The 16,805-nt window shown below is 36.7% G+C and overlaps 1 protein-coding gene across 10 annotated transcripts in view; it reads left to right on the top strand.

Annotated features, from left to right (window-relative positions):
- The window catches only part of SUGCT (succinyl-CoA:glutarate-CoA transferase), a 793,244-nt gene that overhangs the window by 12,430 nt on the left and 764,009 nt on the right, over window positions 1–16,805 (top strand). For all 10 annotated transcript variants that reach the window (XM_054692302.1, XM_054692300.1, XM_054692297.1 and 7 more), the window contains exons 2-5: window positions 3,316–3,367; window positions 4,366–4,439; window positions 11,964–12,049; window positions 12,563–12,613. In XM_054692302.1, the coding sequence (XP_054548277.1) occupies window positions 3,316–3,367; window positions 4,366–4,439; window positions 11,964–12,049; window positions 12,563–12,613 (263 nt within the window). The remainder of the gene's footprint in view (window positions 1–3,315; window positions 3,368–4,365; window positions 4,440–11,963; window positions 12,050–12,562; window positions 12,614–16,805) is intronic.

The raw sequence follows: 16,805 nt of genomic DNA, 5'->3' as shown, positions 1-16,805 counted from the left end.
CATGAATGGATGTTGCACTTTGTCGAAAGCTTTCTCAGCATCTATTGATATTATCATATGGTTTTTATATTTCTTTTTGTTGATGTTTTGGATAACGTTGATTGATTTTTGGATGTTAAACCATCCTTGTGTCCCTGGAATGAATCCTACTTGGTCGTGGTGAATTATCTTATGGATACATTGTTGGATTCTGATAGCTAAAATTTTATTGAGGATTTTTGCATCAGTGTTCATTAGGGAGATTGGCCTGTAGTTTTCCTTTTTTGCGTTGTCCTTGTTCGGTTTTGGTATTAGTGTAATGTTGGCTTCATAGAACGTGTTTGGTATTGTCCCTTCCTTCTCAATTTTTTGGAAGAGTTTGTGAAGGATAGGCACTAATTCGTCTCGGAATGTTTGGTAGAATTCATTTGTAAATCCATCAGGTCCTGGGCTTTTGTTTTTGGGGAGGTTTTTGATTACCATTTCAATTTCGCTAATTGTAATTGGTCTGTTTAGGTGTTCTATTTCTTCTTTATCTAGCTTTGGGTGATTGTAGAGTTGTAGGAATTTGTCCATCTCCTCTAGATTGTTGAACTTGTTTCCATATAACTGTTCATAGTAGTTACTGATTATTCTTTTGATTTCTGCTGTGTCCGTTGTGATTTCTCCTCTTTCATTTGTGATCCTGTTTATTTGTGCTTTCTCCCTTTTTTCCTTTGTGAGCCTGGCTAGGGGTTTGTCTATTTTATTGATTTTTTCAAAGAACCAGCTCTTGGTTTCATTGATCTTTTGGATTGTATTTTTAGTTTCAATTTCATTTATTTCTGCTTTGGTTTTTATTATTTCTTTTCTTCTACTGGTTTTGGGGTTCTTTTGTTGTTCTTTTTCTAGATCTTTGAGCTTCAAGATTAGGTTGTTTCTTTGAGTTCTTTCTTGTTTCTTGATGTGAGCTTCTATTGTTATATATTTTCCTCTTATTACTGCTTTTGCTGCATCCCATACATTTAGGATATTGGTGTCCTCCTTGTCATTCAATTCAAAGAATTTTTTAATTTCTTATTTGATCTCCTCATTAGTCCAGTGGTCTTCCAGTAGTGTGGTTTTTAATTTCCATGAGGTAGGAAAGTTCCTTGCCTTCTTTTTATGGTTTATTTCTAGTTTGTTGCCTTCATGGTCAGAAAAGATGGTTGGTATGATTTCAATCTTTGTGTATCTGTTGATGTTTGTCTTGTGCCCCATTATGTGATCGATCCTGGAGAATGATCCGTGTGCACTTGAGAAAAATGTGTACTCCCTTTTTTTGGGGTTTAGTGTTCTATAGATGTCTGACCCCTCACCATACCACCAATGCCAAAACTATCTCCCTCTCCAATTCACTCCTCCCTTTCTCCTGTTTCTTCTGGCAACATAAGTTGGTTCACTAAGTCCAATATTAATTCCTCTGTATTTTATTTGTGTATGTTTTTCAGTTATTTATATTTCAGAGATTAGTAAATCCATTTGTTATCTGTCTTTTACTTTCTGATATATTTCATCTTAACATAATCACCTCGGGGGTCATCCTTTGTGTTCTAAAAGACGGTATTTTTTTTTTTTTTTTTAACAGCTATGTGGCATTTCATTGAGTATATAGTCCACAATTTTTTTTTTAAGTCATTCACCTTTTGGTGTGCATTTAGGTGGTTATGTGACTTGAAATTGTGGACAGTGCTGCTAAGAACATAGGCATATGTAAGTCTTTCATATTAGAGTTTTCATATTTTTTGATAAATACCTAGTAGAGGCATCATACAGGATTTTAATTGTTTTTTCTTAAATCTCCATACCATTTTCCATGGAGTCTGTACCAAGTTGCATTCCCACCAACAGTGGATAAAAGTTCCTTTTTACTCTACCTCTTCTCCAATATTTGTTTCCATTGTTCTTGATATGGAAAGAGGAGAGGTGTTATGCTATTGCAGTTTTAATTTGCCTTTCCTTTATAATGAGTGATGTTGATTTTTTTCTTGTGCCTGCAAGCCACCTGACTGTCTTCTTTGGAGAAGGTCTGTTAGGTTGCAGTGGCCTCATACTGTTTTGATTACTATTGTTGTGAAGTATAGCTTCAATTCAGAGGAGGTGTTACCTCCATTTTTCTTTTTTCTTGATTTATTTGCCAATTTTGGGTCTTTTATGGTTCCATAGAAATTTTAGACTTTTTTTTGTCCTTGAAGAATGCCTTTGGGATTTTGATAGGTATTGTGTAGAATCTATAAATTGCTTTAGGTAATATGGCCATTTTAACAATATTTGTTCTTCAAATCAATGAACACAGGATATGTTTCCATACCTTTGTGTCTTCTTTCATTGTCTTTGACAGTGTTTTATAATTTTCAGTGTATAAGTTCTTCACCACCTTTGTCTAGTTTATTCCCAGGTATTTCATCCTTTTTGGTGCAATTATAAATGTACCAAATTGTTTTCTTAATTTCTCTCTCTTCTAACTCATTGTTTGCATATACAAATGCAGGAGATGTTTGTGTATTGATTTTGCATCCTGCCATTTAACTGTATTTATTATTTCTAAGACCTTTATGGTTGAGTTTTTTGGACTTTTTAAATGTATATTATCATGTCATCTGCAAATAGTTATAATTTCACTTCTTTTCCAGTTTGAATTCCTTTTATGTCTTTTTTCTTGCCTAATTGCTCTAACTAGGACTTCCAACACTATATGTATTTTAAAGACCTCAGTTCTTTTATATAGTAGTTTTAGGTTCACAGCAAAATTCAGAGGAAGGTACAGAGCTCTTCTATGTGTTCCCTGCTCCACATATTCATAGCCTTCCCCATTATTATCATATCCCACCAGTGGGATAAATTCACTGCAATAGATGAGCTTGCATTGACATATCACAGTCACCCAAAATCCATAGTTTACATGAGGGTTAACTCTTGTTGTGGTGCATTCTATGATTTAGGACAAGTATATATTGATAGGTATTCATCCTTATTGTATCACATGAGTATTTTCAATGCCCTTAAAATTCTCTGTGCTTGGCCTAGTCATTCCTTCCCCCTCCCAGATATTTTTTTCATTAAACAAAATATGTTAAGTGTAGCTGTGGAGTTATAAATACATTAACTTATTAATCTGGCATTAAAGCATTTAGCTTTTGCAGATAGACTTAGTTGGATCAGGTTAAGGTTTCGGTGTTTTATGTATATAGCAGAAATATTGTGAAGAAAATTTTTCGGTAGTAATAGAGATTACTTAAAATAATATCAGTATTTCTGTATTCTTCTTCCTAAAATTTAGTAATCAATGGTCTCCAAATATTTTCTGTATTTTACCAGGCACTAACAATCTGAAGCCGTTGGAGGGTGTAAAAATTCTGGATCTAACGAGGTTTGTATTTGCTTGTCTATATTTAGGTCATTGAGTTTTCCTTTCAACAAAATTCATTTAATTTTTGGAATATAAGAAGAATTTCAGTAAATTACAATTACTGAAATTGTAATTTTGTGGAAATAAAAAAGGAAAAATTACTGAAATTTCTTCATTCTAAGAGATTAGCATTTTTGTATTTCTTTCTAATTTATGTTTATATATAATTTTAAAAACAAAATTTGTGATCATATTCAAATGATAGTTTTAGCCACATCTTAAACATGTAATGTTGTTTTGATTATTTCCTTTGTCATTCAAAATTCAAAAAAATATGATACTTTATTATAATATTGTCACAGAATTACTTAATCATCCCATAATACTTACTGTTATAAATAAATAAGCCTTCCTTGTACATAAGTCTTTGCCTCAGGAAATATTTTGATTTCTTCCTTTCTTTAGCATTCTGGAAGTAGAATGGTTGGATCAAAGAGACTATTTTTAGTTTTATTTCCTTTATTTTAATTTCAAAGTTCATTTCTTTTTCTGTTCTCATCACCACCATTCCTTATTCCTATTTGACTCATTCTCCTTCTTAACCTTGGAAATCTCAATTCTCTTACTACTGTTTTTTAAATGTATTTTGCTTTGTTAAAAGTAAATGTCCACAAAGTAAATGTCCAATATTTGTCTTTGTCATTCTTCCTTGCTTTACTACACACAATTTCCTTGAATTTTTTTCCATTTTGCTGTAAATTGCAACATTTCATGTTTCCCTATGGCTGGATAGTAAATACTGCATCTTCTTGATTCAATCCTCTATCAGTAGGCATTTTAATTGTGGCAGTATACTTTTTAAATTCTTTGGTACGTAAGGGAAAATTACTTTTTAGAACAGTTTTAATAATTTTTTTCTTTATTAATACTGTATGAGCATATCTATATTAATGGACTATTAAGAAAATAATTAATATAAAAATCTTCAAATGGTAATTCGTTTATCATTATTCGTGTAGAGTACTGGCGGGACCTTTTGCTACTATGAATTTGGGAGATCTTGGAGCAGAAGTTATAAAAGTGGAGAGACCAGGTAAAGAGAGCTATTGCTCCCTTTCAAACCAACACACAAACTAATAAATATTTGTAGTAGTTCTTTAAATATCCATGTATCTGTATGTGAGATGAGAAAAGAATTGAAATTAAATGGCTATTTTCTCTTTTCCATTCTTTATTTTCCTCTGAATACTAATGATCTCTTTACTTTGTAGGTGCCAAGTGTTGAGGCTTACTCCAGGTCCTTCACAGGAAACTAAAACCTCTGGTAGAAGCAGAGATGCAACATGTAGTAACAATGATGCTAAGAACACTTGTGCCAGGCACTGTTCTAAGCCCTTTGACTTTGTTATTTTATTTAATTTTTATAATAATCCTAAGAGTTGGTGTTATTATTTCTATTAGTGAGAAAACAGGGACATAGCGAGATAAAGCTAATAGGGACTGTCCTGGCACGGAGCTCTGATCTCAGCTCCCCTGAGTCTCACACAAGCCTTACCCTTGAGGCTTTAGGGTATTCCTGACCACAGGAATACCATAGGAATGTCACTGTGGGGTGAAGGAAAAGCAAGAAAAAGGGGAAGGTTAAAAGAAAGTAAGAGGGCATAGGAAAAAGGAGAGAAGGAAAAGTAATCAGAATCCTTCAAAAAGCTCAAATACACTTACCTAGTTTTTTAAATTTCTAATAAAAGAAACATTTTCCTGGTTTATGATTTTTAAATAATTTGAGGGAAAAACACCTAAGGTTAGATCAATTCTTTCATCTTACACCTTTCCCATTCTTTCTCCCTCCTTTGCCCAACGAATCTATTTTGTTTGTGCGATTCCCATTTTTATTTGGTGCCTTAGCCTTTTGGTGTTTAGTTCATATTGTTTTTGATAAAGTTGCTTAGGAAAGTGTCATGTTGTATGTCCTTTTTCTCTAACAATAACTGAAAGTGTAGAGTCCACATTCTCTGTGTCCTCTACATCATCCTATATACAACTTGTTTTGGAAGGTTTTAAAATTCATTATTTATTCCTCAAGATATAATCCTTATGAAACAGTGCTAAAGATAATTAAAACAAAGCTTAAATAATACTAAGAGACAGTGCCCAAGGTGTGGGAACAGGTCACTGTCAGGGTTTTCTTCATGCATAATTGCAAGACCATGAAGGCTCACGATCCAAGAGCAACAGGGTTTATTTAACAAACAGGAGATTGGGGAATAGGAGAGTTTTTAAGGCCACAGATGGCCGGCTGTCTCACCTCAGAAAGTGTCCACAGTATTCAGAAGTTCCAAACAAAGGCTACCTATGGAAGAAGAGGTGACACTCCAGATCACAGCCACAGTCTGAAGACTGGGCCAGTCCTTGGACCAGACAGCAACGGACTCACTGGCACCAGGAAGTGGTGCTGTCAGAGGGTGAGGACAGCTGTTTGTGAGCTGTTGTCATACACCAACAACTAGCAGCCCCTTGAGACACCAGGGCAAGGTGATGGTGACCCTTTAAGTGATATCAGAGGCAGGACCACAGGCAGGAAGTTGCCTTGTCTCTACAAAGATCTACAGAGGTCTGGCAGTTTAGAGTTCTAGAAGTCTATGGAGGTCCCCTGAATCCCATGGAGGTTGACTGCTTGATGCTTCTCTTCAGAGGTCGTCGGTTGAGTCCTTCTTCAGAGGTGGTACAATGAATCTTCTCTGGAGGCTGACTGCTAACTCCCTTCTCTCTTTGAAGGCTGTCTGTTAACTGACCTCTTTCGGAGGCTGGGAACAGAATCCTTCAAAGTAGTCTAATGAATGCTTCCTCTTTGAAGGCCAGCTGCTGACTGACTCAAGTTGGCTCTTTCTCTGCCTTATATTATCTTCAGGGTTCCCCTATCATACAAGTGTAGGGGCCAGGACAGGACACAGTGCAGGTTTTCTAGGATCCAGCAGACCGGGTAAAGGAGGAGTCAGAGTCCTCAGTGGCTTTTTGCAGGTCTTTTATTGGGATTTAGCGGGTACATGGCAGGCAGGAGTGCTGGGGGGCCGGGAGGCTGGCAGTCCTCCCAGCCCCCAGCAAATCTTCACTCTATCTGGGCTCTCTGGCGTTCTCTCGGCTTCTCTCTCCTCTTCTACTGGAGTCCCCGTGACGCCGCCCTTAAAAAGCACAGTCTCAGCCCAGGTGAATCCCATCTACCTATGCCCACACCCTATTCCAGGTGCCCGCCATCAGGCATGCATTCAGGACCGCAAGGATCCATCATCCATCCTGATGGCGGGAGGGCAGAAAAGCCTGACATTTTTCCTTACCCTACAACAAGCTTACTAAGACTGTTTTCAATTTTAAGTATCTGGTTGAACCTTCTATCACCAATCAGCTTGTTTTCCATTTTCAATCCAAATACGTTAAATCAAAATTAAGCGACAGCTCTGGAGAGCTTGAATCTGATTGGTCCATTTGGGATCCTAGAGCCAGATATAAAAAGGGAAAAAGCTTGGTTCCTCATCAGACGCGACCTGCACTCAGGTCAGGACTGGCTCCTGGGCCTCTTTGCTCCAGGGAGCCATAGCTGGGAGATAGCCTTGCTGGGGCTGGTGGAGGGAATAGTCCACAAATGGGTTGAGGTTGGTGTAAAGTCAGGAATGACAACTGAGCAGGTTTTCTGATCCCATGCAGACCGGGTAAAGGAGGAGTCAGAGTCCTCAGTGGTTTTGCAGGCTTTTATTGGGATTACCAGGTACATGGCAGGCAGGGGTGCTGGGGGGCGGGGAGGCTGGCAGTCCTCCCAGCCCCCAGCAAATCCGCACTTTCTCTGGGCTCTCTGGCGTTCTCTGCTTCTGCTTCTTTGCTTCTCTCTTGGCTTCTCCTGCTTCTTTCTCAGCTTCTGCTGGCGTCCCCATGACGCCGCCCTTAAAAAGCAGTCTTAGCCCAGGTGAATCCCATCTACCTATGCCCACACCCTATTCCAGGTGTCCGCCATTAGGCATGCATTCAGGACCTCAAGGATCCATCATCTGTCCTGATGGCGGGAGGGCAGAAAAGCCTGACATTTTCCTTACCCTACACAGGTCTTTTTTTTTTTTTTTTTGGTGGGACCCTTGCCGGTGGCTGGGGATCGAACTGGAGCTGCAGAGGCTGCGGGCAGCCTCGCAACCCAGCGCCCAACCACTGTACCACCAGGGGAGGCCCGGTTTTTGCAGTTCTTTTTATTGGAATTACCAGGTACATGGCAGGCAGGGACGCTGGGGGGCCGGTAGGCTGTCAGGCCTCCCAGCCCCCAGCAGGTCTTCACTCTATCTGGGCTCTCTGGCATTTTCTCTCTCTGTCTCTCTGTCTCTGTCTCTCTCTTTCTCTCTCTCTCTCTCCTTCTGCTGGCATTCCTGTGACACCGCCCTTAAAAGTCCAGTCTCTCAGCCAAGGTGTACCCACTTCAGGTGCCCGCCATCAGGCATGCATTCAGGACCACAGGGTTCCCTCATCTATCCTAATGGCGAGAGGGCAAAAAAGCCTGATACCTTTTACTTACCCTACAGTTGGTGTGCCTTAGCTGCCCCATCTTCACTCTCCCAACCCCCAAAACACTGCTTACCCTGAGGCTTTTGGGCATCATGGGGACCCAGTTACAGTTATGAAATTGGAAGAGAATTCCCAAATCAGTGAAAATGGTTTAGTTTTGAATACATAGTGAATATATGTAAAATCCATGAAACTAGTTTATAATTGCATCAATTTATTAATTAACCACATGCTATAAAGTAAAATATTTGATCAAGAACATTCAACTTTCTTCTAAATAGATCTTCTTAGGAGTCCAAAGCAGTAACAGAAGATTCTCTGATCAGCATAGGGAATATTATATATTTCTATTTTATAGTTATATCACTCTGTATTTATCAGGCTCCAGGTGGTAGATTTGTTTGAATCTTACTTTCCTGTGATAGTGACGTTCTTTGCTTTAGTTCATTTCTGGAATCATATTGAAGAATGTTTGCTTTCCAGCTAAACATCTTTTTTTCTCCCTTTTCCAATTTCCACAATGTTATCAGTTTTCAACACCATAGCACTTTTTGATTTCAACCAAAGAGAAAATTTCTTTTCATTTGTAAGTTAATTACTAGGTTAAAATATTTATACTTGTATTAATTTTAGAATTCATTACTCCCTGTTTATGTTGGCCTATTTCTCCTTTGTACTTTCTAGTTTGTATGGTAGGGGACACTTTCCTTTTTCTAGGTCTTTATTATGTCCCATGACCATACACTTGGCATCAGACTTTGCTACTAGCAGGCGTGCATTTCTCTTTTTTTGACAGATTGTTCTGTTTTCCTTATTTCCTGCCCATGCATTTCAATGTTCATGTTACATTTTAATTGTTCTGGTTTTTTGAGATAGTTATTCAGCATATATATGAATAAAAGTGACTTAGTATTACACTCATTAAAAGGGACTTGACAGTATTTTCAAATTTCAATGGAGAACTAATCTCTTTTTTCTCTGCTTCTTGTCCTTTAATTAAATAAAATTTGGTTGTAGTTTTCTGCCTTAGAACTTAGGTTATACTTACTTTTATAATAAAAAAGCATATCAAAGTTATTTTTCTTCTTTTCTTAAAAACTTGTTAGTGAGTGTATAATTATATGCTTGTTGGCCAGGCAGATAACTTAAATGATTGAAGTAGCAACAAATATTGCTGTTGATATTCCAGGACTGTCCCCACAGGAAGGGGTATGAGAGGAGGGACATAGGTCTCTTGTTGAATACTATGTCATAAAGTGGGTGCTCAATAAATCTTGCTGAAAGAATGAATGCCTTGAAATATTTAAGAAAGGCAGTCAAAATTTTTATATGGAATGTGAATCAAAACCACAATGAGATATCATCTCACACCTTTGAGAATGGAACATATAAAAAAGAACAGAAACACAAAGTGCTGGCAAGGAGGTGGAGAAAAAGAAACCTTCTTATACTTGTTGGTAGGAATGTAGACTGGTCCAATCCCTATGGGCAACAGTATGGAGGCTTCTCAAAATATTAAAAATGGGTCTACCATATAATCCAGCAAATCTCTGCTTAGGAATCTAGCTGAAGAATACAAAAACAGTAAATTGAAGGGTAACATGCACTCCTTGTGTTCTTTGCAGCGCTGTTCACAATAGGCAAGGTATTGAAACCACCTATGTGTTCAAATACAGATGAGTGGATAGAAATTTCCAAAAATTAAGATAGTTAAAAACTGCCAAGTGTGTGTGAATCAAATAAAACTTGTTTCTCAAACTATCAGTTTTGCCATTTTGTGGCTTTAACCTTTATTTCCTGTCATGTGCCGTCAGCACCATCCTTCTGCCTCTCTAAAATCCTGATAACACAGAAACAGGTGAGGTAGGAACTTTGTGTAGGTCTCCAATTTAGATGATTTCTGGCATTTTCTACACTGGGTAAATGAATACAAAAATTTAAAATAAATGATTTAACTTTAGGCTTTTCTTGACTTTGCTTTATTTCAAAAAAGACTTTTAGTGTATTAGGAGTTTCAATGAAATGAAAATACCTGGGCTTTCTTGGCTGTCATTGCTTCTGTCTGATCCTGAAGATCCAGATTTGAAGCCTCTACCTGGTTTATTACTGGGAGGTTGTGTTTGCAGGCGCTTGTAGTTTGCATGTCATTCTACTTGATTCCTACACTGTTTATTGCATTGTGCTATCAGTTCATCTTCCTTTAGAACTAATGCTTCTTTCTTTCATTATTCTGTGCCCTTTTTCTCTTGTGATAAAAAGATCATTAAAAAAATCTGATCTTTAGTCTTTGTTTGGTTTTCCAAAATACTGTTTTTTTTTCTCGATCAATTTCAGTGGGTAAAGTCTCATGGGAGATTAGATTAATTATATCATCTAAGTGAAGTTAAAGTTTAAACTTTACCTCATATTCACAGCCTTTTTTGGGGGGAAATGAGTTATAAATATTTTAATTATAGTTACATAGTGATTAGTTTCTTATATCAATATTTAATTAGAACTTATAAAATTCTCAATTTAAGTGATATTGTTTTGTGTTATTGTAGGGTAAATGAAAATTATCAGGATTTTCTTCTCTCCTGCCATTAGCATTAATGATAGATCCCTACGGTCCTTAGCGGGCACCTGCAGTAGGGTTGGGCATGCATAGGTGGGCACACCTGGGCTGAGAGACTGGGCTTATAAAGGTGGCGTCAGGAGGATGCCAGTAGAGCAGTAGTAGAACGAGAGCAGAACTGGAGAAACAGCAACAGCAACGGCAGCAGAAGTGGTAGCAGAGAAACAGAGGCCAGGAAGGAACACAGAGAGCCCAGAAAGAGTGAAGACTAGCCTGAGACTGGGAGGCTTGGCAGCCTCCAAACCCCCTGGCCCCCCTGCCTGCTGTACCTGGGTGCCGCACTATAAATGATGTAAAAAGCTCAATAAAATCCTGAAAAGCCACCGAGGGCTCCAGGACTCTTCTTTACCCATTTGCCTGGATCATAGAGATCCTGCTGTGTGCCTTGCTGGCACTACAGTTATTTAATTGTTGGCATATTTTCCAAGTGTTACCTAAATTGTTTGCTTGTTGCTTCTTGTGCAAAAAACTATTTTTTTCTGTAACTCTGTAGTGGTGTCTTTGAATCAAATGCAAATACATTTCAGAATCACTTGACAGTAGATGTCCAGAATGAAATACCCTATTCGTTGATGGTTTTAAATTTGTATTTTAAGGCAAGACATAGATAACTAAAATTTTCTTCTAAAACAGTATTTTTCACTGTTTTTTACTAGTTGGTAACTTTTATTTTTTTGGATTTGTTGTCACTGCACAAATCTTTTAATCTATTTTTTATTTATCATTGTTCCATACTTAAGCCCAAATGCCACTTCTATGACAAAGATTCACTGACCATTTTTCTGATTTTTAAATTTTATATATATATATATATAAAGATTTATTTATTTTATGCATTCAAGAATTAGGGTAGAGGCCAGAGGTGTGGGAGAGTGAGAGGATTCACCAGAGTGAGGAGCAGAACAGGCAGACAGACCAAAAACACTGCTGAGGGGAGCAGTGGGCAAGTCAGGAGAGGTCTGCTGTGCCATGTGGGTATCTCCCTGGTCAGCCAGGGATCGAATCCATGCTGCAGAGGCTGCAGACAGCTTCACAGAGCTGCGCTCAACTCCCTGTGCCACCAGGGAGGTCCTGATTTTTAAATTATATTTAACAAAATTCTTTTGCAGGCACATTTTCTTCACACATTTAATACTAAGAGAGCATGAAAGGACTGACTGACTTATTTGGCCAAAAGTGAGAGGAATATTTTTTTCCCTCAAATTTGAAATATGTCAAATTTTGATTTTGACTTCCTGGGATGTATTTTATGAAAGAGAATATGTAAGGATTTAGTGATTTTGATGAGCAGGTAAGAGTTTGGACAGTTTTAAAAAGCTCTAGTGTCCCTCACTACTTGTTAATTCTGCTCAATTGAACTGATATTACTCAGGCCTCTGTGAATGATAGGAGTGAGCCTGTTGGTTTGAAATATCTCACAGTGTTTCAAAGTAAAAGATTAATAGATCATACTATTATTTGCAGGAGCTGGTGATGATACCCGAACTTGGGGGCCACCTTTTGTGGGGACAGAAAGTGTTTATTTTCTCAGTGTTAATCGAAATAAAAAAGTAAGAGTACCATCCCTTTGTTTACTTTGTATAATTTTTTTGTAACATCAAAACTTTGATATCATCATGGCTTTTTGTTTTTATCCTTTTTTTGTAGATATAACTAATATTTCAAATAAGATAAAATCTTATTCATGCACCAGTTAACAAATAGAAACAACAGAGCTTTTCACTCATCTTCCTTTTCTACTAACTTAAATCATTTTGTAAGAATTTCTAACAATTTATAAAGGACATAATTTTATCAAAGAAAAATCATTTGATTCTTTGTATTTGTTAGTCTTTTGGAGATTACCATTTCATTAACATTCATAATTATCATTAATTTTTTTGTTATAATCCTTGCTCTTTTCCTAACATTCTAAATTGAAAATAAACTCTGTAATGATGACTTAAATATTTTCTTTATGAGGAAAAATACATTTGTTTTAAAGCATGTCTCCCTGATTGAACTGCTAGTAATAAGAAAAACTTTTATGAATCTATTTTAATATATATATTTTTAATTTTTAGAGCATAGCTGTTAATATCAAGGATCCCAAAGGTGTGAAAATCATCAAAGAGGTACAGTATACTCGGGAAGTCATTTGGCTGTCTAGGATGTTGTTGCCTTGGGCAACACCACACCGATAAAGAAATGGGAGTTGTGGAGCAGGCTACATAATGCAGGATGCTGCTGAAGAGCAAGATCCTGGCCTTTTTATTAACACACAGCATCAGTTGTAAGGGGGAGGAGCAAAAGGAAAGGGGAAGGAGATTAAAGAAAGGAGAAGGATGTAGAAGATCAGGGATTATGAGTCTGCCCTCCAGGCACTTCTCATCTGCTTAATGACTCAGTATTGTCATTGAGATAATACCCTAATCCCCCAGCCTTGGTTTTATTTATTTATTTTTTATTTAAATATTTTATTTTATGTAATTCTTACATCTCTTTTCATCTTTGCACAATGTATGCATTTTCATTTTGGTTATATTCCCCATACAATTTCACCCCCCCTTATTTTGACTCTAGTTCTTCCTTTCACTGCCCCTCTCTCCCACCCCCCCACCCATCCTCCCCCCGTAGTGTGTCTCTGGTTTATAGTTGCTTGTTGACTTTGATTTTCAGTTTGTATTGATTACTCTTTTTCTTGGTCTTTTATTTATGTTTTCTAAATTCCTGCTATGAGTGAGACCATCTGGTATTTTTCTTTTTCTTTCTGACTTATTGCGCTGAGCATGATCCCTTCTAACTCCATCCATGTTGCTGCAAAGTGAATGTGTTTATCTTTTTTGATTGCTGAGTAATATTCCATTGTGTATATGTACCACATCTCCTTGATCCAGTCATCTATTTTTGGGCATTTGGGTTGTTTCCATAGCTTGGCTATTGTAAATAGTGCTGCTATAAACATAGGCGTGCAGGTGCTCTTTGGAATTAATGTTTTTGTGTCATTTGGGTAAATACCTAGGAGTGGAATTGCTGATCATATGGAAGCTCCATCTTTAGCAGGTTGAGGAATCTCCACACAGCTTTCCATAGTGGTTGGACCAGTTTGCACTCCCACCAGTAGTGCAGGAGAGTTCCTTTTTCTCCACATCCTTGCCAACATTTGTTGTTGCTGGTTTTTTAATATGTGCCATTCTCACTGGTGTAAGGTAGTATCTCATTGTAGTTTTGATTTGCATTTCCCTGATTACAAGTGATGCTGAACATTTTTTCATATGCCTGGTGGCCATTTGCATTTCCTCTTTGGAGAAGTTCCTTTTTTAGCACTTCTGCACACTTTTTTGACTGGATTATTTATTTTGTTTACATTGAGTCTCTTTGTAGATTTTTGTGATCAGTCCTTTATCATTAGTGTTGTGTGTAAAAATTTTCTCCCTTTGTTTTGGTTATTGTCTCTTTTGCTGTACAGAAGCTCTTTAATTTGATGTAGTCCCAGCTCTTTATCTTTGCCTTTGCTATCACTTCTTTGGGTGATGAGTCTTTAAAGATGTTGCTGAGCTGTATGTCATGTAGTGTTTTGCCTATATTTCCTTCTATATATTTTATGGTTTCAGGTCTTATGTCTAGTTCTTTAATCCATTTTGAGCTGGGTTTTGTGCATGGTGTGAGGTTTGCATGTAGCAACCCAGTTTTCCCAGCACCATTTATTGAACAAACTTTCTTTGCTCCAGTGTATATTCTTTGCTTCTTTGTCAAAGATTAGTTGACTGTATATCTGTGGGTTTATTTCTGGATTTTCTGTTTGGCTCCATTGGTCCGTGTGTCTGCTCTTGTTCCAATACCATGCAGTTTTGATTATTATGGCCTTGTAGTATAGTTTGAAGTCTGGGCATGTGATGTCTCTATTCCCTTCTTACTTTTTCTGGAGAGCTGTGGCTATTTGGGGTTTTTGGTGGCTCCATATGAATTTCATAAATATTTGTTCTATCTTTGAAGAATGTCATTGAAATTTTTACTGCAATAGCATTGAATCTGTAAATTGCTTTTGGTAGAATGGCCATTTTGATAATGTTAATTCTTCCAATCCATGAGGAGGGGATGTCTTTCCATTTCTTTGTGTCTTCTTCTATTTCTTTTAACAGTGTTTTATAGTTTTCTTTGTATAGGTCCTTTACCTCTTTTGTTAGGTTTATTCCCAAGTATTTTATTTTTTTTGTTTCAATAATAAAAGGGATGGTTTTCTTGATTTCTTCTACAAATTTATTGTATATAGAAAGGTTATTGATTTTTGTGTGTTGACTTTGTATCCTGCTACTTTACTAAATTGATTATTTAGTTTAATTAGTTTTTCTGTGGAGTATATTATCATATCATCTGTGAATAGTGATAGTTTGACTTCTTACTTCCCTATTTGGATGTATGTCTTTCTCTTATCTTATTGCTCTGGCTAGGACTTTCAGTATTATATTGAAAAGCAGTGGTGAAAGTAAACATCCTTTTCTTGCTCAGATCTTAATGGAAATGCTTTCAGCTTTTCACCATTGAGGATGATATTGGCTATGGGCTTGTCATATATGGCCTTTATGATGTTGAGGTATGTTCTTTGTATCCCAAGAATTTCATGGGCCTTTATCATAAATGGTTGTTGTACTTTGTTGAAAGCTTTCTCAGCATCTATTGATACTATCATATGGTTTTTATATTTCTTTTTGTTGATGTGTTGGATTATATTGATTGATTTTCGGATGTTGAACCATCCTTGTGTCCCTGGAATAAATCCTACTTGTTCGTGGCGAATTATCTTATGGATATAATGTTGGATTCTGATAGCTAAGATTTTATTAAGGATTTTTGCATCAGTGTTCATTAGAGAAATTGGCCTGAAGTTTTCTTATTATGTGTTGTCCTTGTTCGGTTTTGTATTAGTGTATAATGTTGGTTTCATAGAACATGTTTGGTATTATCCCTTCTTTCTCAATTTTATGAAGGCTAGGCACTAATTCATTTCTGAATGTTTGGTAAAATTCATTTGTAAATCCATCTGGTCCTGGGCTTTTGTTTTTGGGAGGGTTTTGATGACCGTTTCAATTTCACTGCTTGTAATTGGTCTGTTTAGGTGTTCTATTTCTTCTTTATCTAGCTTTGGGTGATTGTAGAGTTGTAGGAATTTGCCCATCTCTTCTAGATTGTTGAGTTTGTTTGCATATAACTGTTCATAGTAGTTTCTGATTATTCTTTTGATTCCTGCTGTGTCTGTTGTGATTTCTCCTTTTTCATTTGTGATCCTATTTATTTGTGCTTTCTCCCATTTTTCCTTTGTGAACCTGGCTAAAGGTTTGTGTATTTTTTTTATTTTTTTGAAGAACCAGCTTTTGGTTTCATTGACCTTTTGGATTGTTTTTTTAGTTTTGATTTCATTTATTTCTGCTTTGATTTTTATTATTTCCTATCTTCTACTGGTTTTAGATTTTTTCTTTTTGTTGTTCTTTTTCTAGTTCTTTGAGATGTGTGATTAGGTTGTTTCTATGAGTTCTTTCTTGTCTGTTGATGTGAGCCTGTGTTCCTATATATTTTCCTCTGATTACTGCTTTTGCTGCATCCCATACATTTAGGATATTGGTGTCCTTCTTTTTGTTTAACTCAAAGTATTTTTTAATTTCTTCTTTGATCTTCTCATTAGTCCAGTGGTGATCCAGTAGTGTGGGTTTCCATCTCCATGAGGTAGGAGAGTTCCTTGCCTTCTTTTTATGGTTTATTTCTACTTTGATGCCTTCATGGTCAGAGAAGATGGTTGGTATGATTTCAATCTTGGTGTATCTGTTCATGTTTGTCTTGTGTCCCAGTATGTGATCGATCCTGGAGAATGATCCATGTGAGCTTGAAAAAAATGTATTTGGGTTTAGTGTTGTATAGATGTCTGTTAAGCCCATGAGCTCTAGATCTTTATTTAGAGCTTTAGTGTCCTTACTTATTTTTTGTTTTGTTGATCTATCCATTATTGATAGTGGTGTGTTGAAGTCTCCTACTACATATGTGTTTTCTCTCATGTCTGTTTTCAGAGATGATAATAGTTGTCTGATATATTTTGGTGCTCCTTCATTTGGTGAGTATATGTTAATGAGTGTTATTTCTTCTTGAAGTATTGTCCCCTTGATCATGATGTAGTGACTGTCTGGTCTCTTTTTACCTTTTAGAGTTTGAAATCTGTTTTATCTGATATAAGTATAGCTGTTCCTGCCTTCTTTTTTGGTCCATTTGCTTGTAGGATTGTTTTCCATCCTTTTACTTTCAGTCTGTTTTTATCCTTTGTAGTTAAATGTGTATCCT

This window comes from Talpa occidentalis, unplaced genomic scaffold, assembly GCF_014898055.3.
Source record: "Talpa occidentalis isolate TD23 unplaced genomic scaffold, MPIMG_talOcc4v2.1, whole genome shotgun sequence".
Classification (NCBI taxonomy): domain Eukaryota; kingdom Metazoa; phylum Chordata; class Mammalia; order Eulipotyphla; family Talpidae; genus Talpa; species Talpa occidentalis.
Note: the sequence above shows the minus strand (reverse complement) of the source record. Positions and strands in the feature narration are given on the sequence as shown.